The 26671-nt window shown below is 42.2% G+C and overlaps 1 protein-coding gene and 1 long non-coding RNA gene across 2 annotated transcripts in view; one reads left to right on the top strand and one right to left on the bottom strand.

The window, feature by feature from the left end:
• PIEZO2 (piezo type mechanosensitive ion channel component 2) overlaps positions 1-26671 on the top strand; it is a 441880-nt gene that overhangs the window by 335584 nt on the left and 79625 nt on the right. The window contains exons 14-22 of the mRNA XM_040632733.1: positions 911-1034; positions 2144-2427; positions 3496-3644; positions 5709-5882; positions 9363-9404; positions 15519-15551; positions 15908-16140; positions 18142-18302; positions 26307-26483. Coding sequence (XP_040488667.1) covers positions 911-1034; positions 2144-2427; positions 3496-3644; positions 5709-5882; positions 9363-9404; positions 15519-15551; positions 15908-16140; positions 18142-18302; positions 26307-26483 — 1377 coding nt within the window. The remainder of the gene's footprint in view (positions 1-910; positions 1035-2143; positions 2428-3495; positions 3645-5708; positions 5883-9362; positions 9405-15518; positions 15552-15907; positions 16141-18141; positions 18303-26306; positions 26484-26671) is intronic.
• Positions 6046-21477, bottom strand: LOC103662344. Its single transcript, XR_568420.2, has 5 exons — positions 21187-21477; positions 17906-18291; positions 17411-17510; positions 16422-16479; positions 6046-6368 (listed from the first exon to the last, which is right to left on the bottom strand). It is a non-coding gene; the product is annotated as an uncharacterized LOC103662344 (long non-coding RNA).

The following is a 26671-nucleotide window of genomic DNA, read 5'->3' as shown; positions in this document are numbered from 1 at the left end:
ATCATGACACAAATAAAAGAAGCCACCGACCAAAGGATATTTAGTAAGTAATTCCATTCATATACTATGTCCGGATTGGGCAGTCTGTAGGGGCAGAAAGTACATTGGTGGTTGGCCAGTGCTGAGGTGAGCTGAGATGGGGTCACTGCTCTGGGGCTTCTTTTGGGCTGATGAGAATATTCTACAATTGACTGCACAACTCTGTGACTTTACTAACAACCACCGAGTTGCACACTCTAAATGGGGAAATTGTACGGCAGTAAAGCTAACATGAAATAACTACGATGTGCCAGGCCCTGTATTCCCTGAAGTAAGAGCTCCCCAAAACACCAGTTTTTTTGTTTTTTCCTAGCCCTCAACAAAACCTTAATATACAAGTATGGGCACTTAGAACAATTCTTCCTTCAGCTTTGGGAGATGAATGGGATATTCAAGGGTTCTGTTTTCCAGGATGAAACCTTCTTCCCATCTGTGGAATTCTTTATCCCAAGGAACATTGCAGAGTCAACGAGTATTATGGAAGAAGTATGTCTTCCTGTTGCAATTGTGCTTATGTCACAGTTGGGACAGGGAAGCAAGGACTAGCACCTCCGGGTCTGAGACCAGTTGCCAAAGCTGACTTCCGGCCCAGATGGAAGTAGTTTGGGCTGTCGGGACACCTCCCCTGGGCCCCGGCGCCCTGCCGGATGTCCTCCTGGCCGTCGACATGCTTGCTGGTGTCTTCAGCAAAGGGGATTCCAAAGCCAGTGACTTTCAGGTGAAACCCAGTGGCTGCCCGACGCTGTCTCAGACAGAGAGGCTTATTTGTTGTGTTTCCGCTGAAGCCTGGAGAAAACATTGTGTATGTTGAATTGTATTTACACTTCAAATGGGTGTCTTAATTCTTGTTTTGCTAATTCTCTACTTTCAGATACTTTTCACCATTACTTTTTGGCTCTTGCTGAGGCAGCACCTCACCGAGCAAAAAGCTCTTCAAGAAAAGGAAGCGCTTTTATCTGAGATCAAAATCGGAAGTCAGGAAAACGAAGAAAAAGGTAAATTAGTGTGACTAGAGAGTTTTGTGCTCTGCAGAATTACAAAGAGAGGGCACCCCACATACATCAGAAAGCCTCTGTGCTTCAGACCAGATAAAAGCCGAGTGTTAACCTGGAGTGATGGAAAACCGTGGGGACGATTTAGTGCGAACGCGGGAGCTCACGAGGAGCTTTTGAAAACGCACTGTCATTTGATCCTCACAAAACTGATTCCCACTTAAGGGAAGAGGAAACAGGTTCGGAGAAGGTACATGGTTTATCCAAGGTCACACTTTCAGAGACATGAAACGATCAGAATTTGAAATTGATATAGTCGTTTTAATTTGTGTTATTGTCGTGGGCAGGGACCCCTTATTCACAGGGGATGCATTCCAAGACCCCAGTGGATGCCTGACACTGCAGATAGTACTGAACCCTGATGATACTGTGTCGTTTCCTGTACATCCATGCCTATGATAAAGTTTAATTTATAAATTAAGCACGGTAAGATGTGAACAACTAATAGTAAGACAGAACTAATATGATAATACATGGTAATAAAAGTTATGTGAATGTGGTCTCCCTGTCGCTCAAAATATCTTCTCGTGCTGTACTCAGCCTTCTAGTGACGCTGTGAGTTGAGAAAATGCCTACGCAATGAGATGAACTGAATGACGTAGGCAGGTGACACGGCATTAGACTGCTATTGACCTTCTGACCATGTGTCAGGAGGAGGGTCATCTGCTTCCGGACTGTGGTTGACCCCAGGTAGCTGAAACAGTGGAAAGCAAAACCATGGAATGGAGCCAGGGGAACTATTGTACTTAACTTTTCTAGATTGTGCAATATTTAAAGCTATCATTGGATACTGGAAATGAAATTAGGTATTATAAAAAGATGAGCATAAAATATTACCAGGTTCATATCTTTTAAACTATATTTCAGGAAGGTTATGAAACTTGATTATGATTCATTATAAATGCTGCCTTGTTAGTGGAACAGTTTGAAATCATTCAAATCACAGAGTAACACATAGAACATTTGCTTCCATGCCCCCACCACACCCAGTCGGAGTTGGGCTCCAGGCGGGGAACCAGCTAAGTGTAACAGCACAGTCTTCTATTTTGAAGATGATGAGCAAGATATACAAATGGAAGGAGAGGCCGAAGAGAAGGAGGAAGAGGAAGCCAAGGAAGAGAAGCAAGAGAGAAGGAAGGAAGAGGAAGAGGAAGAGGAAGAAGACGATGACCAGGACATCATGAAAGTGCTGGGCAATCTGGTGGTGGCCATGTTCATCAAGTACTGGATATACGTCTGTGGAGGAATGTTCTTCTTCGTCAGCTTCGAGGGTAAAATTGTGATGTACAAAATCATCTACATGGTGCTGTTTCTGTTCTGTGTGGCCTTGTATCAGGTAGGTAAACCATTGTCCTCTGTTTTTTTAATCCTGGTAGCCGCCCCAGGAATACATGGAAACTTCCTTTGACAAGATTCTAAATGACTGTAATCCCATGAACATGTTACCTACTGTGATCAAGGCAGTTCAAACATTACATATTAAGAAGGAAAGGGGAAATGACTATCTTCAGCTTATTCGTTATTTTAAAATTTGGGGCCCTTAAAAAGTAAAAAAAACAAAAGAGTTCATGAGTTTTTCAAAACTTCTTGATTAAAAAAAAAAAAAAACCCTGTCTAATTATATGCATTTTTGAATAGTCATTGAAGAACAGTGGCTAGATAATCTAAAATATGGGATGATATCTAGTTCACTTGTACTTCAGACTCTAGAATCAGAAAACTGTGTATGTGTATACTTATCTATATGCATGGTGCATGAACTGCTTTAGTATTTTATTCATTAGAATTTATAGACGATCCCACTAAAATGAGTTGGCCTCTCTACCAATTCAGCCCTAACTTACAGAAAAGTGGTAGCTCAGTCATAGAAACAAGTGCAACGGGACACCCTTCTTGCAGGCAAACAACAGAGCACATAAAGCAACTACACTAATTCACCTGCAGAGTTAAAAGGATCTCAGCTGAAACTGATAAAGTTTTGAAATACTTTTAAATACTGAAATTTCAAAACGGAGGCAATTTTTCTCCCAGCAATAACTACCATGATGGCAACATTGACCATATCATTCCTTGAACGGCTCCTATAGACTAGCTTATAAATATGATGAGTGCATCCTCTTATCAGCGCTCAAAGTAGGTACGTACAGAGGAAGAAAGGGAAGCTCAAAATGGTCCAGCAACTTACCCAAAAATGTAGTTAGCAACTATCATAGTACTGAGACTCCAGTCCAGATCCAGCCGACTCTATGAAGAATAGAGCCTCAAAAACAAAAAGTGAAATCCATTTGATTTTTTAGTATTTGTCAATATCATCACCCACCATACTCAAATAAACCAGATGCCTTTGTAAGGTTTTTTAAATCGGTTCTTTTTTCTTGTTTGTTTTTTAACATCTGATTCACAGGTGCACTATGAATGGTGGAGGCGAATCCTAAAATACTTTTGGATGTCTGTGGTTATTTACACTATGCTGGTGCTTATCTTTATATACACATATCAGTTTGAGAACTTCCCAGGCTTGTGGCAAAATATGACTGGACTGAAAAAAGAAAAGTAAGAAATTTGGTGTAAAATCAGCTGTGAAAATGACAAACGGGATGAAGACTTGCATGCATATTGTTCGAACATATTTAGGGAAGGTTTTAGTAAAACATGATGTCATCAGTGTCATTCTGTGGTCTCTCTGCCAAGTCCTGGACTTGACACGTAGAGTACGTACTTAATGAATATTGACTGAAAAGTTCATTTTCAGCCCCATTTTTAAAATTTCTGTTTCACGTGAAATACCTGCTTAGTCCTTCACCAGCCATGCCTTCTACTTTCCAAACTGAAGCTCAGTTCAGCAGTTGAGTTGATTCATAGGCTATAACATAAAGTAGCAGCCTCTCCTCATTTATGTAGCTGGTGCGAAGATTCTAAGGAGTACTTGACGCCACAGAGAGAGTGCTAGCAGACTAATGAAGACGAAATAATTGTTCGTGTGTGTAATAGATCTGCGCATGAACTGTATCCTTTTCTGATTTGCTGCTGTAAACTTCTGAAATGAGTTACCAGAATTGGGCACAGAGCTGAATGAATATACTGAGGTGGCTAAGAGAAAAGCTTAAAAGGAAAGACTCGCCATCTAGCTAGGCTGACACGTCTTTTACATTTATTTAACAAATATTTGTCAAATATTTCCTATGTGGCAGACACTGACTCTGCCTGGGGACATGTCAGGAAGCAGGACAGACCGAGTCTAAGCACTGCAGAGTTTATATTCTACTGGAGGAGACAAAAAAAAAAAAAACCCTACTTAATGTGCAAATAAATTAATTACAAACTGTGGCAAGTCTGTGAAAGAAACAAACAAGAGGCTGAGGCAGTGAACAGTGGGGGACACAAACTATTAACGAAGTGGTCAGGACAGGCTTCCCTGGGGAGGTGCCTGAAAGTACACCTGAAGGGCTTGTCTTAAGAAAAGTGTGTGAGTTGGGAGCTGAGATGTGAAAAGCATTCCAGGTAAAGACAGCAGCAAATGTGAAGATCCTGAGATAAGACTGAGTCTGGCATGAAAGAGGAAGCAGAGGAAGGTTCGCCTGCTGGGAGCAAGGGGGACAAGTGGACTGAACAGAGGTGGAGAATGCAGCCAGGCACCCGGGATGTGCATGGCTCGTAGGTAGTGGTGTTGGCATTTATTTTCTTGGTGAAATTTTTAAGTCTTTAAAGAACTCTTGACTGTCTGAAAAAAAAGTGCTGTCAGAGGGTGAGAATAGAAACCACAGGGTGGGTTAGCCGGCAACAGCTGGGGTCCCGTGAGAAATGATGGTGGTTTCATCTAGACTAGGGGGCACAGAGACGGATAACAGAAGTGGGCAGCTTCAAGAAATGTCTAGGAGGCTGAAGGAAATGTGAATGAATACGATGTGAAGGCAAAGACAGACAGACTTCCTGATTTCAGAATGTGGCACAGGCAGGGTAGACGGTGTACCAGGGAAGACTCCCGTGGGGGCCGGGGGTGGAGAGTAGCGTAGCTGAGCGAAACTGGGAAATCAAGAACACTGCTTGGAAGACACTTAATATGAAATAACTGTGGGGAAAAAAACCCAACAACTTCTGGTAGTTTTTTGGGCACGAGAGAGTCCACAGGAGAAGCCTGAGTTGTAAATGCACATTTGAGTCATTGGTGTTAAGATGGTGTATAAATCCCTGGGATTTGTGAGATAATCTAGGGGAAAATAAGCTGGAGAAGAGACTCAACACTGAAGTCTGGGACTATTTCACATCTGGAGGTCCAGTGAAAAAGGAGGAGACAGGGACAGAAGAGAAAAACCAGGCCAGTGTGGCGGCACCAAGACCAGAATTGTTTCGAGAAGGACTAGAGGCAGAATTAAACAAAGACAGAGAAGCAGCCACTGAATTTGGCAGTATTGAGGTTGTTACTGACCGCTGTAAGAGCAGGTCAGTTGGACTGATGGAGACAAAACCCAAAGCAAACGTGCGGGAGAGAGAAATGCAAGAAATGGCATAACAGGACAGTGAAGGACTGCGATGTAATTTATAGCAAAAAGAACGTGCACTCATTGCCTAAGAAAGGCATTTGCTTTTTGTTTCATTTCTTTTTGTTTTGTTTCACAGGCTTGAGGATCTTGGCTTAAAGCAGTTTACGGTGGCAGAACTATTCACTCGTATATTCATCCCAACCTCCTTTCTGTTGGTATGCATTTTACACCTTCACTACTTCCACGATCGGTTCCTGGAGCTCACAGACCTGAAGTCCATTCCCAGCAAGGAGGACAGCGCCATCTACAGGTGAGCGCTTGCAAGAAGCACGAGCCTCTTGCTCTGCGCGCCACAGCTTTGATTTCCCACCTCAGCTGGGCCCCCTGCCGGAAGCCAATAACTAACCTTAGAGATTCACCCTTGAGCTTTCTATGAGTACCCACCTGTGAGTGAAAAAAAGAAATGAGAAGAAAACGTGTAGTATTTTCTGACAGTTTCTGAAACCACACGTAGTGACTCACGGCTGGTTGATGCAAAGCGACCTTGGTCGTCACGTGAGTAGGTTTAGAATAGCTGCACAGACGCGAATACTTCAGCGTTGGCGATGGCTGTCCTGTGTCTGCGCCGTGATGTGTTTTTAGAACATTTATGACATCTGGCGGATTCAGAGGATGAGTTTTCTGTTGTGCTGACAACCAGTTTAGAAGCGAGAGCATACCAAAATGTGGCGTGCAGAATGTCCCTTGCACTCTGGGAATGAAGAACTTCAGCTAAAGGGAAAGAATCTGCATTCTCCTGGTAATTAGAATAACATGGAGGGAAATAGAGTGAACCCAGTGTCTGCTTTTATCAGCTCTCTGTTGTCTTCTCATCTACAAATATATAAATTGCTCACAAGCAACAGATGAGATGTCTCTCTCCCAGCCCGTGTGTGTTGAAACCACAATGATTTTATCACAAATCTCACAGTCTGGTCCCTCACAGGGAAATGTCAAGCATTCTTCTAATGAACGTTCATACCAATGTCTCTCTTTGCTTCAGATTTAGCCTATGATTCAGTTCCTGGAAAAACCCTTGTTAAGCAACAAAGGGAGCAAAGGGCTGTATGGAGGGAGTGCAGATGCCAGCCGAAAATCCCCTTTAGTCTTTTTGACTTCGCTCTGAACTCTTTTTCAAAGGAAACAATGAGTACAGCAAAAGAAGATGAAGTAGTATTTCATCAGGCACAGCTTCTGAACTACTCAACGTTCAATTTTCTGCTATCATAGGGACTGGAGTCATAGATAACTCCAAAGCTCTTTTATTTGGTGATAAAAACCATTTTGTAATCTCTATCTATTTATAGCCAGCAGATTTCTTTTCCATATTGTGTTTTTCGGACCTGAGTTTACATTTCCTTTTCATTCTGAGTATGCTCCAGATGCCTTTCCATCTGTGAATGGCTCCCAACCAGTAGAACCCAGAGGTATCAAGCAGTTGTTATTTCTTATCCCATCTCGCCACCGTCAATAAGCAAGCTCAGCTAAAACCTGTCTCCTCCCAACGCCCCTGGTGCAAGGGAATGGATGGGGTCAGTGGCTCCCCTCAGTGACTATCAACCATTAGGAAAAATAGGTAGTTATTAGAAGTCTGAGAGCCCCCTAGGAGAGATTACTTCTAAGCAAACTTGTTAGCAAAAGAAGTCACCCTAAGATTAAAAGCTTACAAACACAGTGCTGTCATAGGAAAGTAAGAGTTATCAATCATTAGTAGAAGTATTTTTGATGACTTTTTTTTGCTTGAGAAAGCTGGGAAAAATTAGTTTCTGATATTTAACTCTGGCAAAATAACATGCTTTATTTCATTATAAACCCCCACCATTTGTTCAAAAAGTCATATGCAATGATCAAGAAAAACCTATTGGTAAACAAAGTATATTTGTATGTTTGTAAAAGAAATGTAATATCTGGTGATTGCTAATGACGCCTTAAATTTTCTTTTCCTTCTAAATGCCTTTCTTCCCTTGGATCTCTATTTTCTCCTCATGTAAAGTTCCTCCAGGATGTAGGAGCTTTTTCCTGCCCTTGTTCTTATTACCATGTCTTTGAATCTAATGTCACACAATCAAATAGAGATATAGATTACAGTTTTCCAGGAAAATATAGATTTTCAGGACCACAGTTTTGCAGAAGACCATGCAGCTCAACACAGACTGTACCAGCCCAAAAGAATCAGAATTTCTGAGACCTAGGCTATGTGAAAACTGAATTTGTTCCTCAGAGTTCCCTGGAAGCACGTAGAACATTATTAAATTATGTAAGTTCTGGGGAAGGACTATAGTCTCACGTGGAGATGCTTTTTCCCTGTTTCCATGGTTGCTCCACTCATAGCCCTCACCCTCCATGCCATGGCAAGAGAAGAAAGAAGATCTTAATGATCTGTAGCCATTTAAGGTCATGGCTTGCCTTCCTTGTGACCATGGGTGAGTCCCGAGCATGCACTGAGCAGTTAATTTTCCAAGAAAATATAGAATGACGACACAGTATATAAGGCCAGATACCTAAAGACGTTAGGAACATGGGATTTCATTTTTAGTTCTTTTGAAAAACAGTTCTCTAGGACCTTACAGAGTTCAAAGTTCGGTTCAAATTCAAGTTCGGTGTTTTGGGATTTCCTGCAACCCTTTACTATAAAAGTCCCCACATTTTAACTTTGAACATAGAATACATATCCTATCTTTTTAAGCACCTTGTTCCCATTCTGGTGTTTTCCTTACTAACAGTATTATTTTGTCCCTGGAGCCCTAATAAATGACCACATTAAGATCAAAATGATGAAGAGAAAGAAGTATTTACAGAGTTAGGATTGACTGTCATGCTTTTCCTTCTCTGCTCCCGTCTCCTTAGTAGAAGCTTTACAGAACCTGACCCACAAATTGGGAATAATTGATTCATTGTGTTCCTTACACTGATTCCAGCCAGTACTGTTGTTTCTGTCAATATCCAGCTGTTCTTTTCCTGTTTTGTCCACTGTTTGTGTGTGTTGTGTTTCTGTGCACACATAGGTTATGTAGGCAAATGTCACTTATATCTGAAGAATTTATTGTGTTTAGCCTTAGAGAATTGATAAAGTTAGCATTATGAAAAAGCTTTGATATACATGATAATAGGAAAAACTATTATTTCTAAACAGGTGTTTTCAGGAATATTATTTCACTTATCTATTGATAAAATATATAATATTAGAACATAACTACAGTCTATGATAACATATATATTTAATAATTATGTACGAAATAACCATTATGTAATTAAACATCCATCCCTGACCACACTTTGTTTTAGAAGGTATTCTGATGCATATAGAAACAAAATGACTTTTTTTAACTTCTGTCTTAGAAAACTTAGAGAACACTGTGTTGTATTTGGTTACTTAGTAGGATTTTTTTTTTTTTAATTTGGGGGAAGGAACAAGAATTCCTCTTTTAGATTGTCTTTTATGGGATAAGTGTGCTCTGAAAATTGAAACATTACAGATTTTTAGTAAAGTGTGTGAGAGGGGGTGGGACGAGAAGAACAGAGCAACTTGTTACCTTCAAGCATTTTTCCTGAATATATCTAACTTCGCATTGCTCCTGAATCTTGCTGCCCTGACTCGTCTTCGTGCAGGGAAGTATCGATGAGCACACACCTGATGACTTAAAGCTTGCAAGACAGTCTACCTCTTTCCTCTCTAACAGTCTCCTCTTTCTCTCTCCCACCTGTCTCCTCATCCGCATGCCACCTTGCGCTTCCATCTCTCACCTCGTAGCCATGCCAAAGTCAATGGGCGCGTATATCTAATAATAAATAGGTGGGTACTTCAATGTTTTCTCTCTTGTTTTTTTTTTTTTTAACGGTCTCTTGGTGTGTTAAGCACTTTGCTGTTTTGTAAACGAAAAATGATGTCATCAGATAGTGGACAGTGGTCTTGTGGTATGCTCATGGATGTATTTTGCCAACCAAACCATTTGGTGTTTATCCCGAATGGTGCTGCAAGTGGATTTGGAGGTTGCCGAGGGTCTTCAGCTGGTGCTCAACCTTTGCTCTTGGTTCAAATGGATGCCCCATTAATTTCATTCTTTGGTAAATTAGTTCAAGGCTTGCCTGAGAGCTTATAACCCTCTTGAACACATCACTGAGAGCTCAGCTCAAGAACCACCTCCTCCACAGACCTGCCCACAAATGCCAACTTTCCTCGCTACAAGTAATCTGCCTGTCCTCTGAACTTCCACAGCACTTTATCGTTGCTGCCTTCTGACACTCTGTCTGCCTGTCTGCCTTATCTCCCTTGCCAGAGCGTCAGCTCCTCAGGCCTGGAGTCCCTGTATAATTCACCACGTGTCCACGTACCACCTACCTCAGGGCCTCACCCATTTGTTGACCCTCGGTAGATATTTCCTGAATGAAGTGTTAATAGTCACAGCAATATATGGTTAAAAGAAAACGAAGATATCTGTTTCTTCAAATATACTTCGACTTGAAAGATCAGCATATTGAATAAAGATCTTTTATGTCACCAGATTTCACTAAAGATGCAGAGGTGGGCACTGGGACAGGGCCCTCCCTACCTTAGAGCCCTATTGCCCAGCTGGGGAGATAAAACATGCAGATGACCACACATAATAAAGAGTAAGCTTTGAAAAGTGTTGTTTGCAGTTATCCTCAACTGCCCTAAGAGTACAGAAAAAAGATCCTTTGGGATCTAATTTACTAAAGCCATCCTGACTTTATTAAATAGGTAAATTAAAATATCCACTCCTATAACTTTATGCCATTTGTAATAAAGCCAGTAATTTAGGTCATAGAAACATGTATTTTGCAATAAATCCAATTAACAGAATAACTCTTTGAAAGATCTGTTGGTTTTCTATTCCATTTGCTTTTTTCTTAAATAAAATCCCAAGGCTGACAACCAAATAGCAAACTCTGGAAGCCAAAACTTCTAGAAAGAAGTGTGAAAAATTAATACATCACTGTGCAGATCACTGAAGAAGGAGGGATGAAGACTTGCTGGGTCCTTTGGGAGCCAGTTTTGTTGACAGGCTGAGAGAGAGGAGTCAACCTCAGGTTTTTAGCTGATAGGCAGAGAAGTAAGATAAAAACTCTAGCTGGAGATCTTGAGTAACCATTGAAATTTCATCTCTTCAAATGTAAAGAAGTTCTCTCTCAATCTCTCCACCTCCCTCGTCCCTCTTTCCCTCTTCCCCTCACTCCCCTCTACTCCTGTATCCCTCCATCCATCCCTCTCCCTCTCTCCCTCTCCCCCTGCTCATCCATCTCTTTCTCTCTGTCTCTCACTGTCTCTTCCCATAAAGTATTTACCATTGTCTATATGAGGAGATGGCTGGGACACCTAAGAAGGCAGAAGTTGGCTTGATGGGCTCCAACAGCAGGGACTGATACAAGTTACGGTTCCAGTTGTCTCAGACTTCCCTCTTGAGAGAAAGCCTATCCCCATTAACCCAAGTCACAAGGCCAGGGAATGTGCTCAGGAATTCTTAGAATGACCAAGATCCAGAGTCATATAAAATCATTAAAAACTCGAAACATTCCACTGTTAGCACTATCTTCTTTGCGGTAGAATTTTCATTTGTGTCTGAATGCTAACATACTAAAAAAGGCCAGAGTTATTCCCCAGAGAAGATGTTACCCAATAAACTCTTCCCTCACTGTGCTTCTGAAAGGCTGTGTGTAAAGCATGTCCAATTTTGAATAAGACCTAGTCTTGGTGAAAATAGTAAGTCAGTCCTTTTATTAAGTAAGTTTTCTTTCTCCCATAATTTTTTCCTTGTATGCTCAGTGTTATTTCATAAGGAGAACAATGTGTTTGTAAATGTGAGTTCTGGATGAAAGGGAAGAGATACCTACATTCAACTTCTGGGTTGATTAAAATTTAGGCATGATCTAACAAGGTGTGAGGTAGGGGTGGTAAGGACAGTGGGTGACTGATAAAATTTTGATGGTACAAATAATTGTGAGGAAGTTCCAACTGAATTCCTAAACAGAATGAATTAGAATATTTTAACAGGAGTAATGGTCATTTCTGTCTCATATGCAGAAACTAGAGCCATCATACCCAACCCTGTCGAGTAGATTTTTGGAGAAAATTACTACCATGCACATTTAAGATGTGATTTTAAACTTACAAATCAAATGCTCATCTGTGAATACCATCTTCTAAAAGTGTGTGTACATTCTAGAAAATAATCTTAAGCAGTGTAAATATTATTTAAATGTTACTTATAAACACTAGAAATTTGCACACCTCTTTTCTCTAACAGTCTGATGAATAGGGTGGGTACAGTTTACATTACCACATATTCCAAATTAGAATAGTCATAAAAATAAATGGAATTTAGACTAAGGAGATGTTACAATGGTAGACTTTCCATTTTCTTTCATGGGAACTACCCTAATTTGTGGTTTCATATATTGACTCAAATTCAGATCCTAATACAGAATTAAGCCTCTTCAACTGTCCATGTAACACAATTAGTTTCTTCTGTTTCACATAAGAATGTTCATCCGGTGTGTAGAATTCATTGGCCAAACACTCAGTGAGTCACATTGTATACCAAGCCCAGTGCAACATTTTGCAAGAGAGTCCAGGAGAGTTAAGGCTGGCTTTCTGCCCTCAAAGGAAGAGTCCCCAGAACCATCATTAGAATAAAATTATGTAGATGAAAATGGACAGATGCACGCATCAAGAACCATATAAAGAACTGTATAAAGAAAGCCGTGGGTGCAGAAGGAAAGAGTGAGTGACAACAGAAAGAGAACATCACCTGTTTTGTTAGAAGGCAAAAGGAGAAATGGTGAGTCAGCGAGAGGATTACAGAGCAGAGCCTGGAGCAGCATAAAAACAAAGCAAGGAAGTTACAGGTGTGGATAAAGACAATGCAAAAGAAAAGAAAATGAACTCCATAGTGGGGAAAGGCATGCAAAAAGGTGAGATTTAAGGAAGTGGGGGAGGGTCTTCTCTGAGAATCCAGGTCATCACCATGTCTATTTGTAAATCTCCTTCAAGTGCTGATTAATTTGCACATGAGGGTCAGCACAGAATTACCAGTATTGTAAGTATCATAAATTTCAGGGAGCATGGTTAACTAATTTACTTTTTGGAAATCCAGGATCCCATTTTAAAGTTTACTAGGGGGGAAACACCTACATGGAGGTACACAGGCTTTCCAAGAGATTCGGTCCAGCTGTTCACTACGGCAAACTGGGGGTTAGTTCTGCCCATGAACTTCACATTGTGTAGACAGCCCCACCTGAGCAGCAGCCCAGCCTCAGTGAATGCAGTGGTGGCAGGTAGTGGGCAGAGAGCAGAGAGCACAGAAGGTTGAGAGTGGTGGGGACAGACTCCCATGGAACAAACCTTTGCTCTTTTTCTTCCGAATGGCCGTTGCAATACACAAGTTCTGGTAAGAATGTGCTGATGACAGAGTTACAGTCCAAGTTGAGCCCTTGTCCCAGTGTTCAGCGTGGTGTGGCATATTTCTTGCAAAGGCATATTTCTAACTCCGCTTTTTCATGATACAAATTATCAAAGTAGTACATGAAGATCTATCATTAGCAGATGGTTGTTTACTTTAAAAATATTCCCTGTGTACTAAGTAAGCACTGTGTTAAGAGCTCAACAGAAATCACCTTAGTTTTCCTAGAATCCTGTGAAGTAGGTGCTATTATTCCATTTTGCAGACCAGCAGACTGAGGCTTAGGAGACAGGGTAGGGAGTTTTGTTAAATCATCTAGCTAGTAAGATGTCTAGTTGAGGCTTGAATCTGAGTCTTTTTGATTCTAATGAGCATGCTTTAACATATTTTGTATAGCCTTTGAAAAAATTGCTATTAAAAAATGGAAGGAGAAAAATGAAAGTCTTTACACAGGTATCCTTTTTAAAATCGTAAACTCCAATCAGGCACTAAAAATATTTTCATCTGTACACGTTTTATGCACACAAATTTCCTCATGCAATTTCTCCGTTAACAGACTCCTGGAGTCTAGTAAACGACAGCCTGATACAGGTTTTCCCTTTTTTTTTTCTGTTATCTGTTACAAGCTCTCGAGGTTAGACTGTTCCAGAAGGCATCTGGTCTTACATGCCCTATTTCCTCCTAAGGATTATGTCAGACGGAAATGCGTCCTTGGTTCAGACACAGATATTTAGTTCTCTTTTCTCCCCAGCATTATCTAGTCTCAGATCTCTCCTAGACTGTTACAAGTTTCCAGAAGTCGACTTCCAGACATATTTCCACAGGATTTACTCTAGGGTTTTCCTTTGATTCCTTCATTTGCTAATCTCACCTCAGTGTGCCCCAACTACGGCAAGACACTTTGGGGGTCTCTTTGCTTGTGGACTTTTTGTTATGTAGCCAGAGTGGCAGCTGCAGAAACAGCCTCATCTCTGTAAGTTTCATTCCACAAATTAGCTCTCATTCTTGGCAAGCTGTTTTTCTTGTCAGTACTAAGTCATGGCAGTAGATAGTAAAAAGGCACTCCAAGATGGTCATCCTTCCACCAAATGTCATAATGAGAAGTATCTTCTCACTTATAAAATGCATCCCCTGCCAATGCTGAAGAGAACATATAAATATTGACAATTGTGTGACAGCTGACTGCTTTTACATGTAACACCATTTCACATGCAGAGTCCTGGCAAAGCAAGAACAGCACATATGCCTCCTGAGATTTGACATGCAGTGCTGGTGTGTAAAATATGGTATTGTTTCGGGGAGGGGGAGGGATTTCCCCAAAGACAGGAGGGTGGATTGACTAGCTTTGGAAAATAAGAAAGTGGTATGTCATCGTAAGTCCTTCCACCAATATAGAGTCATCAGGACGTTCTTTCTTTATTCAATTCACAGTGTTTCTGTATTCTATAATTTACTTGCTTAGCACCCTGTTAAAAGGAGTTACTTTTTAATGATAAAAGCTCTAGAAGTCTAAGAACAATGCAGATTCATTGCAATAGGTACCCAACATCATAGGTATGTTTCAAATATAAAATCAGTGTGTTTCAAGTAAGCTTAGATTTTATCTAGCCAAACTTACTCATTTCATAGAAAAAAAAGTGAATTTCAGAAAGGTTAAATAATATACTCAGAGCCCACAATTATACAGATACAATAACATTATTAATTGTCCATCCTGTTACAACCAGGCTGAAATATGCATTAATTATTACAAATGGAGAAGACTATCAGTATTTCCAGTAGATCTTTCCCGATACCTCCTTCATTGCCCACAAATGTTCCTTCAAATTCGCTATGAGTAAAAAGATACACTTTTTAACAATTTAGGAGGAAGATGGTACTCGTTATTGTCCAATACTAAATAAGCCGTAAAGCTCTGGCTGCTGTCCAGGCTCAGTGAAACTGTACCCCGTGCCTCACCCGGGCTGTCACACCCCGTCTCCCCATGACTGTGAGTCCCACAGTCAACACCAGTGCCCGCAGACTGGGACGTGATGCAGACTTCTTAGTCTCAAAAGCATTTGCTTCCACTGCATATGCTTTAGATGACAGCAGAGTGGGATGAGTGTGCAAAGGTGGACTGTGATTACACGTTATTTAAGAATAATTTTTAAAAAACCTATTTAGAGTGTGACTGACTGGATTCTTGTGGGATGGTCTGCTGCGTTACTAAAAAAGCATGACATGATTTGCCTCTGTCGTCTATACGTTCTCCCCTTTATGACCTGCAATCCTGTCCACTCTCAACTCAGTGGCCAAGCCTAGGGTTCATAGCAAAAGCACGCTCTTGACGCCGTCCTGGAATGCACTTGGCATTAGGACTTACTGCAACCGCATACAGGAATGCGATAGTGGGTGATACGTAGCATGATGTGTGATCTCTGACTTTCCTTATAATTCTTCTGTTCTCATCTCCTTTTTTTCCTTTCTATTTCAATTACTTTGAGCAGCATCAAGAAAAAATTACCAATCCACCAAAATGAGTAAGTCCCCCGTGAAGCCATGAAATGCTTGCTCTACGATTGCCATTTCATGCTTCTACATCCTAAACTCTGACCATTTTCTCCTCCGGGAAAAATGTCAAGTTTAGGTGTCGATAGCTCTCATTACTGACTAATCACTAGAACCCAAATTGGAAAAGCTAACAAGACCTGAGTTTACAGTTTGTTTTTAGAAAGAGCTTTTAAAAAAAAAGTGACAAGATGCTAACAACCCCACATTGCAAGGCCTGTGTACCTGCACTGATTTTCATTTTTATTTATCCTCCTTTTACTTGCCCCTCACTCAAATCTCTCCTGGCGCTCTTTCCTCCCCTGACTCGGCTGCTCTCTGCCAACAGACTGGCCCACCCCGAAGGAAGCCTTCCGGACCTTGCCATGATGAATCTGACTGCCAGCCTGGAGAAGCCGGACATCAGGAAGCTGGCCGAGCCGGGGGATGACAAACCAGAGGGATGCCCTGAAAAGGCTGAGAAGGCTGAGCTTGGGAAAGACAGCGAGGAGGAGGCAGAAGAGGAGGAGGAAGAGGAAGAGGAGGAGGAGGAGGAGGAAGAGGAAGAGGAAGAGACTTCAGGTAACCCACCCACTACCAGTAGCTGTTCTGAAAATCCTGGCTGACAGACTCAGTGAATGAAATGGACTGGTTCCCGATGGGTGGAGATTTGATCCAGTTCATGAAATAAAAACTGGGGTGTGGTCTTTTGGTTGCTATAGTTACAACATTGCAGTTCCAATGGCTCCCATCATTTCCTTGCGACTCTGAGGTAGAAGAAGAGAGCAGGTGGCTGATTGTCAGCCCCTGATCTGCCAGAGGTGGTCCCCACCAGGCCCGGGGGGGTGGTGTGTGGCTCTTACCTGTGCTCAGTCAGAATCCTGGTTGGGGATGTTTCCTACCAGCAGCAGAGGCAGGCATCTGTGTAGAATTTCAGAAAGTTCTAGACAGGGCCTTTTCAAATGCATTCTCAAAGAAACCAGTCTGGGACTTCCCCAGAGAACTGGTACATAAGAACATACTTGTAATTTTGTGCTAATGTTTCAGGACCTGGGAACCAGAGGAGCAAATGAGCGATGGGATAATTATCATGTCAAGCCAACTCCTAGAGGTGTTTTTGTTGTCATTGTCAGTTTAGGTTTTTCCCTCTTTATTCTTCAGGCTCTTTTTTCTGTTTTGAGTTAATGTTTAATAGGGCGTGATGAGAACTGGATGTCCGAGGTGATCAGGGTACCTTATCTGACACAGACCAGAAAAGGCGGAGCGCCTCGTCTGTTCAGCAGCTCCCAGCCAGTATGGGAGGAACGAGACTGGGTGGCCTCTGGGGCGGTGCTCTGGGGCCACACCGTGAGGTGCTACACTTGCCTTTGCTGGTGCTCTGTGCTTTAAAGGATTAGAAAACGAAAAAGCACAAGGCAGAAGATCCCTCCCAAAGGCAAATTCTCCCAAACCTGGTCCCTTTTCCCCCCCTCATCTCAGAAGACCCTGAGAGGGACCCAGAATGGCCCTTTCCATGTCTAAGTAATGGCTGTTCCTCAGGGTGAAGGAGAACCAAGCTCCCAAGGTGGGACCAAGACTGGGATTTGCTCTACTACTTCATGAAGGTTTTGAGCTTTGCTAAGAGGATCTTACCAAAAACTGGATTGCACTTTGTTCTGGCACTCCCTCATACACCTGCCATCTATACTGACTGAAATCTTTGTATCAACTATTATGTCTGTCACTTTGTAAATAAGCATTTTTCACAATCACCAAAACCTTACTGAAATTTTAGAACCGAGGACAATAACTGCTACAAGCATCCCAGCCATGTGAAGAAGATGTTGCTTTTAAAGAAATGCTCTGGTCTTACCTGTCTGAGCTCCTGAGCATCTGTCTGCACTCGTGGCAAGGTGCTGGTGCCACAAAATAGTTCTGTCTCGACTTCCATCCACGTGAACTCCGAAGCCCTTCTAGATAGAAAATACCCCCAGTCTGCAAAATATTACTACTTAGCACAAGGGGGAAAGGACGGAATGACTAATATGATTAAAAATTATGATTAGGGTGAGTCTGACCACATTTTGTGAACTGGGACTGAGTCATTCAGACTCTCAGTGTTCACTCTCAGTTGCAACAACAGCAGGCTCTTGCCAATCGTTCCGTGGGGGTGAGCGGTGAGCTTTATCCACTCCCTCTTTAAGGCCCCGGAACTTACGGAAGCACAATAATGGCAAGAAAATGTCATTTTGGGGGAGCTCAGTTACCTAATATTCCCAAGAAATTAGAGAATTATAACTCAGCCTTAAGAGTAGATAAGGTCAAAAATACTCCTTCATGCTGATTAAATGAATTTAAGGAAACCAACCTTGCTCCAGGGAGTCTCGGTGCATGAGGTCTAACTCATCGTGAAGTGGGACTTTGAGACCCCCCCTCCTCCAGGTTTTGATATTGTTAGGGTTCATCTACTACTGTTATTTTGCAGCTTCTCATTCCAACCTGAATGACAGTTACAAGATCTGCTTTAAATAATAATGCAAAAAAAAAAAAAACCCAAAAAACACACAACATTTTATGCTCTTGGGTGAATTTACTATTTTGCAGATTTAAGAAACAAATGGCATCTGGTGATTGACCGCCTCACTGTGCTCTTCTTAAAATTCCTGGAGTATTTCCACAAGCTGCAGGTGTTCATGTGGTGGATTTTGGAGTTGCATATCATCAAAATTGTTTCATCATACATTATCTGGGTTTCTGTGAAAGAGGCAAGTGAACATTTGTTGTGTCTTCAGGCCAAACAAAACCACAGTGGGTCATCATTTTCCTTTCCTAACTGTCCATGATTTTGTTTTAAATGAAATTCCCAATACATTAGAACACCACGGCTCTAAGATAGCACAGACACTTTGACATGCAGAAAACCAAAGGACAGTTGTTCTGAGACGTGGGAAAGACATCAGGGCACAAAGACGCCCTGGCTTAGCTCCTGATTGGCTTGGTCGTATCAGAAAGGTTACTTATTTTCCTGGAGTCTTTAGCTGAATTGTGTGAGAGTGTGCTGCTCTTCTGTACTACCGTGCATGAACTCTTTTTGAGGAAAACAATAGTATTCCAGTTTATGTTACCAAGGAGTAAACTCAGCCTCCCAAATTTAATGAAATCTGTGACAGAGTTCAACTTGTTTATGACTGGATATTTTGAGACAAGACAGAGTGTTTCAACATTGCATTGCAGTTCTGTTTTTTCATCTGGAGAGAGGAGAGGCATCACGCAGCCAACAGTTACTTGATGAGGACTGTAGAGAAATTAGCTCTCTTTCGATTTATTCAGCAGATAATTTACACATATTTCTCATTTCCCTGGACTAGTTTTGAGTGACAATTCAAAGAGTCTTTGCCCTCTAAAAATTAAGTCAGGGAACTCCTGCCTCTAGTTTTTAAAAAGTTAAATAATAACGTCATATTACAACTACAACACCATAAACCTAAAAGATTCACAAGTAGGTAATTTGAGGTCCCCAGTCTAAACTAGAACATTCTCTATGTCATACAAACTATCTGGAATGGATCTAGGATCACTGCCAGGTGGGAACAGAAACAGAAACTACTCTACCTGTGAGATTTATAGCAGAAAGGGACATGTGTTCCACTGTTAACAGTCCACACATTAATTAGAACTAAAATCTAGGCTACTCCATGTACTCATTGAAGACAAAGATGTTTAAGCATTTTAACTATAGACGTAAATTGACAAATTCAGAAAGAATTTGAGGGTCAGAGTCTTAAAGAACAAAGAAGAAGAGCAAGAGAGGCATTTGGCTACAAATAGCAAAGGCCATTTTGGAATTAACGAAATCTGATGTACAGAGGTCTTTGGACGGCATGAGAAGTTGTTGCAGAAAAGAGAGTTTTATGATGGGGGTCAGCATTAAATGAAGGAAATTAATGTGAGTAGGGCACAGAAAATCCACTATCTGAAATCCGTCCTGTGGAATTCAGAAAGAGAAAAGAAGAGTTCAATGATACCACTTTCTTACAAATCCTAAATGAAAGGCAGGCATATTTTGTTAAAACCATCCTAATGAGTCCCGAGAATGTCTTGTTCATTGACTATCAAGTAGGTAAATGATCATGATCTCTTCACCCTGTTACACCATCAGGAAAAAGGCCTTTGATGGCATATGACCATTGCCTTCTCTAGAATTCATACATTGTGCAGACTTCCAGAATTTTCCTTCCTAATTCCATCTCTTTCACCTATAACTTTAAAACACATCAGACGGTCATGCCTCAGAGAAATAACTGCTCCCACTGTTGCTAACATCTGCCAGAATCCCCTGGTGAGAAGGTTAACCCCAAAGTGTGTCACCCTAGTTTCACATCTTGTCATCCCACCCACTTGAGGTGTTCCCAGCCCCAAAGGGTAGGTTCCTGCCTGATCCTTGAACATCAGGAAGTCTCTCCTCTCTGCACACTGACTTTGGTCTCTGGGCTTCCCTTATCGCTGATTCTTATTAATGTTGAAATATGAAGCAATCAGAACACGTGGGGTTGTAATTATAAAAATCACTTAATTTCAGACTTCTATTGTCCCTTTAAAATGTATTCTAAGAGAAAGTTTTCTCCATGCTCTTAAATGCAAAACTTTCTGATCATTCCTAGGTAATAGAAAGTCCTACCTCAGAGAGTGAACAGAATCTCACTTCATTAATTAGACTTGTCCAGTCCAGAAAAGATCCAAACTCCCATCTCTTTTTTTCTCATGAAGATAGAATGTTTTTATTTTTTATTTTATTTTTTAGTTTTTATTTAAATTCCAGTTAGCTAACGTACAGTGTGATATTAGTTTCAGGTGGACAATATAGTGATTGAACACTTCCATACAACACCTGGTGCTCATCACAAGTGCCCTCCTTACTCCCATCATCTACTTCACCCATCCCTCACCCACCTCCCCTCTGGTGACCATCAGTGTGTTCTCTCTAGTTAAGAGTCTGTTTTTTGCTTTGCCACTCTCTCTCTTTCCCCCCCTTTGATCATTTGTTTTATTTCTTAAATTCCACTTATGAGTGAAATTATATGGTATTTGTCTTTCTCTGACTGACTTATTTCACTTAGCCTGATACTCTCTAGCTCCATCCACATGGATGCAAATGGTAGGATTTCATTCTTTTTATGACTAATACTCCATTATATATATATGTATATTTAATTAGCTCCAGGCCAGTGTGAGGCCATCCTAAGAATATATATATATCTCACATCTTCTTTATCCATTCATTAGTCGATGGATACTTGGTCTGTTTCTATAATTAGGCTATTGTAGATAATTCTGCTATAAACATCAGGGTGCATGTATCCCTTTGATTCGGTGTTTTTATATTCTTCGGGTAAGTACCTAGCAGTGCAATTGCTGGATCATAGGGTAGATGATCTATTTTTAACTTTTTGAGGACCCTCCATACTGTTTTCCACAGTGGCTGCAGTAGTCCTCATTCCCACCAACAGTGCAAGAGGGTTCCCCTTTCTCCACATCCTCTCCAACACTAAACTCTGATCTCTTACCAGGTAGAAGTCTTTCCTCTTCTAGCAGCTTCTTTCTTTCTCACACACACCTCCTTCACTGCCCCCCACCTTCCAGTGAACTCACCTCTGTTATAAGGCCTCCCAGGCTGAACCATGGCCTCAGATGGGAATGGCGAGAATGGTCATTCTTAGGATGACCTCACACTGGCCTGGAGCTGAGTAAATCTTCCCTTTCTCTCATCGAGGTTTCCCCAGCATCTGCTCCTCCTGACCCTTTCTGTTGGAGTCTCGGCCCCTGTGCAGGCAGTGCCCCTGAGCAGGACTTAGAATGGTTCTGGACACTCTCTCTCTCTCCCGCCTCAGGTCTAAGGGCCGCACTCACACAGTCTGTACTCTGCTAGCGTATGAGTTTTGCAATGAGGCAACTCCTGTCCTAGTCACCAAATCCGTGCCAACTGGATTTTCTGGGTGAAGCTGGACATCCATGTCCAGACTCCAGAATACACAAACTAGCATCTGTGTATGGTGCTGCTTGAAGCTCCTTGCTTGGGGTTTGGGTAGAGAATGTAGCCCCCCTTCCTCCCTAGCAGAAGGGGACATGTGTTCCACTGTTCATCTCGGGGGTGGTGCTGACAGAAGCACCTCCTACGAAGGAATTTCATCACACTGCCTCCTGTCATCTTCACCATCTCGACCCATTTGTACCGTCCCAGGGAGCTTGAAAAGCCCTCTACACGGTTACCCATCAACTGTTTTGGTTTGAAATTTCTTCATGACTGACTAGCACCTCATGTTGGAATGTTTTGCCTCCATTGATTCCAAGGTGGTGCCTCGTGAAGCTTCACTTTAACTCTTTCTATACTTAATGACTACAGTTGGGGAGGGAAGACGAACACTGATTCTTGTAAGGAGCCATGTGCCAAAACAGGCTATGATGTATCTGAATCTTATCTGCTTATAACGAAGGCAAGTGTCTAGGGGTTCATATTGGGCAGAGGGCAGGAGGGAAGCTGTGCCGCTCAATTCCAGGGGCATTGTTCACCTGTGTCCAGCCGCCCCTGACGTTGTGCACGTCTGAGGTGCTGAGTTTACTTTCAGGGGCCTCTTCTGCTTTGAAGGCTTGGCTCATCCTCAACCAGAGAAGCCCATCAGTGACGATATTGGCCCTTCCTAGCTTATTAATTTTGATTAGCACAAAAGATATCCTTCCTCAAAATTTGCTGATCAGGAAATGGAAAAATGAGAACAAAGTCAACGACCCAAGTGAAATCTTCATCCTTAGCCAAGGCCATCAGCAGGCTACTTGTTTTCACAAACTTTCAGTGTCATTTCTCAGGTCATTTTGGAGCCAAACATTAAACTTTTACAAGGTTATCATCATGGGCATCTGAGGAAGAAGAAACCATGAGGGAGAATTTGTTATAGTGGCCTTTCTTTTACATTGGTGCCTCTTACCATAGGGACACCACTTTGGAAGGACCTAGATTTTAAATATATATAACATTGTCATCTTTTTTTATATGCAACTGTGTTTCTAACTTCAAAGGTTCCTAGAAGCTCTGAGAGATCAGGTTACTCTTTGAGGAAGGGATCACACCTTATTTTAGCACCCTGAGCAGCTCCTATGGGGCCCGGCCAATTGGGGGCCGTTCAGTAAAAGTTTACTGGCTGAAGGAAACAAATAAAACATCTTACAAGCTTGAGATTTACCCTATATGTCAATTGATGTTTCATTATTATTTTCACTCTTGCCAACCATTTCATTTATCCTTCATTATACACTTAAACTAAATTACAATAAATTGAATGCTTATACTGCACTAGATGTTGGCACAAAGGCATGAAAGACACATTTCTTGCCTTGGCTCGAAGTCTGATGGTCATGGCTGGTAAATGAAACCAAAGTCACATTAGAGGCATCCCAGGAGGCTGTGGGTGCAAGGGAGGGGCGTGTCATGCAGGGGTCCTACTGTGGAGGCTGTCACTGAGGCTGCAGGTGCTCTGAGAGGGGAGGCCAGCTGGGCCAGCCCTCAGCAGGGACCACAGTTCTCAGAGGCTCCTCTCTCAAGGAAGTGGCCTCACACCTTACAAGTTTATATTCAGAGAAAGTGACAATTTGTGGAAAAGTGTTTTTTGAGGAAGACATATGGCATAAAATTACTTCCCCAAATTTCTTGATAGTAAGGATCACCTGAACACTTGTTAGATACATGGATGACCAGAGATTTCCCTAGAAATTCTGCTTCATCAGATATTGGTTGGGGCCCAGATATTTGTCTTTTGTAAATTTTTTAAGTATATTCCATGAGACTCCCACCATCAGGGAAAGGATAAGACTATCATCGATCATGTTTATGTTGGATGAATTATGGTACTTCTCTGAGTCCATGTTTTCCCACCTTATAGACACTGTTGAGGACTCATTTTACTTGATTCTCTATGACACTAGACATTAACAATCATTTCCTTGTTCTTGAAGAGCTTCTGCTGTCTTCCAAAACAGCGCACTTCCCTGGCCCCTCCCTTCTGCTCATTCATAGGCTCCTTCTCTTACCAACTCCTCTCTTCTCTAGGTTCTTTTTTTTCCTATTTTTTCTATTTTTTCTATTTCTTCTTCTTCTTCTTCTTCTTCTTCTTCTTCTTCTTCTTCTTCTTCTTCTTCTTCTTCTTCTTCTTCTTCTTCCTCTATAGGTTCTAACTGCAGCCCCCTTTTCTGATTCTAGACCTTTTGTGGGTGGTTTCATGAGCTCCTGTTGTTCACTCACCATCTACATACACGAATTGTAAATCTATGTCTTCATCCCATCCGGTCTTTGAACTCCAGGCCGGTATCTTTAAGTGACAGCTGGACATGAGCTCATCCTTGAGTGTCCCAAAAGCACCTTCAGCATCTCTAAAACTGAGCCCCCTACCTCCACATCATTTTCCCTTTTAGATTACTCTACCAGATGCCCAACCCTGCCCCAATCTCTTCTCCTGGAAGTACGGATTTCATCATGCAGCCAAACAGTCTTTCCAGTGCATAAATAGGATCATGTTAATCTCAACTCAAAAACCTTCACAGCTCTCCTGTCCTCACATGCGTGAACTACAGGACCCTCACGATCTGGCCCTGGACCACTTTGCCACTTTCTTTCCTAGGCACCCTAGCCTAGGTGGATTCCAAAGCCCTTGGAAGAGACCCTGATCACACTGCTTTCATGGGGAGCCACTTGCTATTCCAAGGATGTCCATATTCTCCCTTGCCAGAAGGCCTCACACCTGCAATTCCCCTGCCTGACTAACTCCTATTTGTACTGCCAGCCTCAGTTTAGATCAAATGTCCATGGGCAGTCTTCCCTAACCCTGGACTAGCTGATCAGCTCTGTGCCCCCATACAGCTGGCCTTGTCCCAGGCAGACACTCCCTCTACCATGTTGCCATGACTGTCTACACAGTTCTCACTGGCACTACTCCATGTGTTTCTTTAGGCCAGGGATCCACACAGGATATGCTGCCTTGAGCCTGGTTAGGACTTAATAAAATGTATCTTTCTCTAATACTCAAAAGATTAAGAGTTCTATGTAAATTTTATGCTGTTTTTATACTCAATGCCTTAAATACATACTAAAAGGAATAACAAAGAGACTTAATTTCATAGTAGCTTTAATAGGCTTACTGAATTAATTGAGGAGAAAAGAAATGTTTTTTAATATCCTGGTTAACATGACACTGGCTGATGACTAAGGAGGAGTCACTTAGCCAGTCAAAGTATTTTGTTAAAACAGCATTTATTGTGTTTGTGAGTGCTGTAGAGTTCACAGGGCAATATGTCTTTCCTCCTCAATGAATTCTGAAAGACGGTTCTTACTACCCTAATATTTCAGTGGTTCATTCCCAGAGAGGTTCCTTGCCTGGACCGTGACAAGCAGTTAAGTAGAAAAGCAGTGGCTACTAATTACAGAATTAAGTACTGTCCCGGAGTGTCCTCATTTCTTGTTGTGCAGCTTCGTCAGCCCATCATGTGACCATACTTTTTACAGCCCACAGTGCTTAGCCCTGGCAACATGTTGAATTTTATCAACTGAGTGCATGCTGTTAATGTTAATTAATTCATGCTGATAATACTAAATGTTCTTATGACATTATTTTAACAATATCCAGATCTTATTTTAATCATGAGTGTTTTCCACGGATGAATAAGATGACTGTGCTTCTGTATTGTTCCGTGAACTGTTGGCTATGGAGAACCGCTGGAAATGATTGGGCATCTCACCTGATTGATAAGCACACAGCGTCTACAGTGAAGTTGAAGTCACTGTCTCCCCTCTTCACACATGCCCCCCACCCCCACCAAGATCCTGTCTCAGTAGTGGCACTGCCATCCTCTCAGGGCTCTGGCTCCCAAGCCAGAAACCTGGGAGGCATTCCTTACACCCCTCCTTTACCCCAGCTACCACCACCATGAAGCCAACCAGTCAACAGCTCCAGCTAGTTTTACTTCCCATCTCAAATCGGTGACCCCTCCCCGCCACTGCTCCACAGCCCTAGTTGGGCCCTGGTCACATTCTCCTGGCAGTGCCCGTGAGGTCTCCTGACCTCTCACTGAACCCCCATGGATGCACCTCCATTCTTCAGTTATACTTATTTCAACAAAATGAATATCTTTCCTTACGATTTTTGTGGGAAGTCTTGACTCTCTATTTTCTGCACAGAGGGTTCCTAGGCCATAGCACGGTTTCAAAGGGGTCCATAACATGTGGCTCCCAGCTGCATCTGCAGCCTCATTTACTGCTGCCATGCGCCACGTTCAACTCCAGAGTTTCCAGTTGTTTGTGGTCACCGTCCCTTCCACGCTCCGTCATGCTTTCCTGCCTGTACCTCTATATCCTTTACATGGATTGCACTTCCCATCTTCTTGGCCTGGCTAACCTTATCATATTTCAAGGCCCAGCTCAGGCAGTATCTGTTCCAGAAAATGTTCTCGAAAGTCCAGATGGGGCCAAGGACCCCTTCAGGGTCTTCTCACAGGGGCCCGTTCCCATCTATAGTTGAGCTACTGCTACACTATACTGACATCATCTGGTTATGTAGCTTTCTGCCATACAAGACCCCCCCCACACACACACACACTTAGGGCAACACCTTGCACATGCCAGGAACTCAATCAGACTTTGCCAAACTGAATAAATCGAGTTGCCACATTTTGTGGCTGTTGTGCCATGTTATGTATTTTTGTCCCCATTTCTGATTTTATGTTTTCAGGTGTCTCTGTTCAACTATGTATTTTTGATTTCTTGGGCTTTTGCTCTGCCATACTCCAAGCTGCGCCGTCTGGCTTCGAGTGTCTGCACTGTCTGGACGTGTGTGATCATCGTCTGCAAAATGTTGTACCAGCTGCAAACCATTAAGCCTGAGAACTTTTCTGTTAACTGTTCCTTGGTGAGCCTCGAAGACAGGGGACTCTTCTTGACTGGTCTTTAGGGAAGTGACACAGATATTGGGGAACCCACAGCCCCGAACACATTCTGTCTGGGCTTTCAGTCACCTCAGCCATGTTGGATACATCCTGGCCCTAGTTCTCTTCCCCTGCTGAGATCCGCCCCCTAAAGTGGATCTTTCCCTCCCGG

Source organism: Ursus maritimus, unplaced genomic scaffold (genome assembly GCF_017311325.1).
Source record: "Ursus maritimus isolate PB19 unplaced genomic scaffold, ASM1731132v1 scaffold_18, whole genome shotgun sequence".
NCBI lineage: Eukaryota > Metazoa > Chordata > Mammalia > Carnivora > Ursidae > Ursus > Ursus maritimus.
The sequence above is the reverse complement of the archived record's forward strand: the minus strand, read 5'-3'. Positions and strand labels throughout refer to the sequence as shown.